Raw genomic sequence first — 3,611 nt, 5'->3', positions numbered from 1 at the left:
TCTCTATGATATTTATATCTCTTTACTTTTACCACATTGTTTTTATCATTAGTGATACCGCCTGACCGTGAAAATTAAAGGGATAGTTATTGTAAACATGTTTGTAAGGAAATGAATAACTTATATGGTTTGCTTCCAATTGTAGAACAGATTTATCAAACAGATTAGATGATGTGTGGACTTTACATCCGGAATATAAGAGACGAGAATGAACGCCACGCCCTCTATAGGTAAATCGATCATTCGCTAGCCCTCTCAAGTTGTCACGCTGGGCACGAAAACAGTACTTTTAGAAAAGATGTTGCTTGAGACAGACGACTCATTGAAGACCACTGCAGTACCAAACTTTATTTAGAATATCAGATGTGATTAACATAAGGAAATTGGGATTATAGTTTTGTTAAATTGACCTTATAGAAAGAACGGTCAAATGATTTTCCTACTCTTAAATTGACAATATATACCCTTTTGAATCTCCGAGAAAATTACCTCAAAATCAAGAACTCTTGTTCAGATTTTCAAAATTCTGAAAACAAACGAGAATGGCTGGTTTTCTCTTGTTAAGTGTTATCGTTTTGATGAACCAGCTGCAACTTATTTTCAGCTATGAAGTAGCAGTCGAGAACTTGAAAGAATGTAAGTTTATATTTTGTATCGGAGATGAAATAAGGTTTTAGCTTTACGATATTTGTTTTCTTCTCACTGTATAGTGTTATATTCTCTTGTTAGAGTCCGATCGTTTGTAAGAAATAACAACAGCTATCATAACGTATACTCTATCACGTTGCTCAAATGAATGGCAAACCGAGTCCTCACTCCACTAGATAGTACTGTAATAGGCCCTGCAGTTGAGTACCTTCATTCCTTTTCTGAGCGTTAATATTGGGAAAAAGACTCAATCATTATTGCTAGTAAAAGCAATTTGTTTCACCTGAAGTCAGTCCATAGTAAGATATTTATGATGAATTAGTAAACATCTTAATAGCTTAATTATACTGTTTTATACATTCCTATAATATACTATAATGAGTATGGCATTGTGCTTATTTCTAGTCTTATGTAGTTAAGCTTAAAATGAGGATATAATCTTTTTAAATCATTGTTACAATTCAAATACTTCATATTCATTCCAATTTCTCAATTAAGTTTCAAAAGTAATCAAAACCTTTCAACTGCTGCTAAATGGAACTAAAATTTTCAACTTAAACAGTACCTTAAGTAAAGCGGCCAGATCAGAGATCCCTGAGGTTAAGTCATAACCATAACTTAAACAGCACTTTAAGTAAAGTGGCCAGATCAGAGATCCCTGAGGTTAAGTCATAACCATAACTTAAACAGCACCTTAAGTAAAGCGGCCAGTTCAGAGATCCCTGAGGTTAAGCCATAACCATTCATAATTTTCAACTGCTAACCATAAATAAGAGCCTGGCATAGCCTGGTGGTTAGGAGCGCTCGATTTGCAAGCTGAGGTTCGGGAGTTCGAATCTTCATTACCGAACATGCTGACTGGGCCAGCTACCCGGGTGTAAAACTTTTCTGCTTACAAAAATACCGTCTGATCCTACGCTAGATGGAAAGTAAAAAAACAGTGGGAAGGCAGCCAGTCGGTTGCACCCGCTGCTATAAATTCTTTGAAATATATTTTTTTTTATAACACACTCCCAGCTGAAACGACGGAACATGTTTAACGACATCACGTATTGTACCTTGGACCTTCCATCCGAATCCCGGCACGCTAACTACTCGGTTACGTCCGGTCAGTTAGACGGAACAAGCACGTTTAACAATGTTTGCTGGCGAAACGAAACTACAAATGTATACTTATGTACATTTATATTTACGTTGTTGTGTTGTTATTTTACGAATGATTGCATGAGTACAAGCTAGAGTTTTCTGAACCGGTATCTTTTATTTAAAACAGAGTGATGCATATTTATGTAAGGAGTATTCTTGGTATCAAGGTTCTTTGTTTTGTTTTCCTGTATAGGTAGTGTCTAACATACATAAAGAGTTTATTGTTGTTGTTGTTGTTGTTGTTTTGGATAATACACCATATTTATAGTATTATGAATCTTCTGGAAAGTATGTAAGAGAATAAATAAAATCCAAATAATCTAAAGACAAAAAGGAAAGTAATTAAATACAGGAGGAGCAGTTGAAGATTAATGGGATGATTCGTATCTGTTTAAAACTATAAAAAATTAGATTAATAAATTATGGACATTGTTGCTTACATGAAAAATTTTGTTAAAGTTCCGTTACCATAAGGGCTTATATTCTTACAATCTAAATGTTATAATTTGTTTAAGCCAATTTGAATTGAATGTCTCTCATAAAATGATAAAAATGCAACTAGAGAGAAACTAATCCATTATTCTTTGTAGAGATGTTGCACGGACATCACAATGCCGCCATATTGGACATCAAACTTTCCCTTCTAGCAATAAACAACAATCCATATCAATACAAAATTCGGTAAATCTTTACATGCTGTCAATGAAGTAAATATAGCTTTTGGCAAAAGATACGGATACGAAATTGTGGGGCTATTCAGTTTGACGATATATCTTTCTTTATGCACATCGTTGAGATGATTTATAGCGTAAGATAACACGATATTAGAAGACAAATTTGTCATTTTTCACCTATAATGAATGTAAGCACTTGACGTTCAAATACGGACTAATCCATATACCACCTGACTTTTTGACGTCAGTGCAACACCTCTATACCTACAAATAGTTATTCACTTTGATATAAATCAAATAACATTACTGTTTTATACTGATAGAGTTGTATATCTTCCTGTTTAGAAATAACATCATATATATATGTATGCATGTCGATCGTGTTATCCGTGTATAAAAGGTATATGTTCATATTTTCATCTGTTTATCCTTGGACAGTCCCAATAGTCATTTTATGATTAATTTCATATAGATAATAAATATTATTATAACACTTGATCGATGCACAAACAAATGAAAAGTGTTGTCTACAATGTAACCAACGTTGTTGTAGTTCATCCCACCTTGATTTATGGAAAAGTTTTAGCGTTTGTGTATTTGAGTTTGTTTCTTCTACAACAAAGCTGTATCGAGTTATATGTTGTGTCAACCGTGGGGAATCAAACTTCGGATTTTAGCGTTGAAAGTCCGTAAGCTTAACGCTTTCCCACCGGGACAGTGAAGAGTCGCTTGCTAGATTTGGTTTATAAATATCTTTTGATAATCTCTCTCTGTAAATTTTTATTTTTACAATCTCTCTCTCTCTCTCTCTACATATATATATATATACATATACCAGTGCATTAATTACAAAAGTAGTTATTTTTGATCTAATTAACTACGATGTACGAGTACTAATTTTGTTTTTGAAAAGATCATGTGATAGTTACGTTTTAAAAAATAATTTTAGAAACTAACCTGATGTTTTCAAACTGACTCAGTGATATACAATAATTGTAGGAGTTTCTATCACTTCTTGTGCCGACAGAATCGTGCTAATGTATTCAATTATAAACAGTGACTTCCAGAATGTTTGCTTTGAATGTTTTCATCAGTTTAATATTTAATTCTATACATCTGCACACACACTGAGTGGTCACAAGT

At 33.4% G+C, this 3,611-nt stretch overlaps 1 protein-coding gene across 1 annotated transcript in view; it reads left to right on the top strand.

Annotated features, from left to right (window-relative positions):
- Nucleotides 1-515: 515 nt before the first annotated feature.
- Nucleotides 516-3,611, top strand: part of LOC106463040 (Down syndrome cell adhesion molecule-like) — a 105,522-nt gene continuing 102,426 nt past the window's right edge. Inside the window, exon 1 of the mRNA XM_022390448.1 lies at nucleotides 516-636. Within this exon, the coding sequence (XP_022246156.1) occupies nucleotides 543-636 (94 nt within the window). The 5' untranslated portion in view covers nucleotides 516-542. The remainder of the gene's footprint in view (nucleotides 637-3,611) is intronic.

Source organism: Limulus polyphemus, unplaced genomic scaffold (genome assembly GCF_000517525.1).
Source record: "Limulus polyphemus unplaced genomic scaffold, Limulus_polyphemus-2.1.2 Scaffold1310, whole genome shotgun sequence".
In the NCBI taxonomy this organism is placed as follows: domain Eukaryota; kingdom Metazoa; phylum Arthropoda; class Merostomata; order Xiphosura; family Limulidae; genus Limulus; species Limulus polyphemus.
Note: the sequence above shows the minus strand (reverse complement) of the source record. Positions and strands in the feature narration are given on the sequence as shown.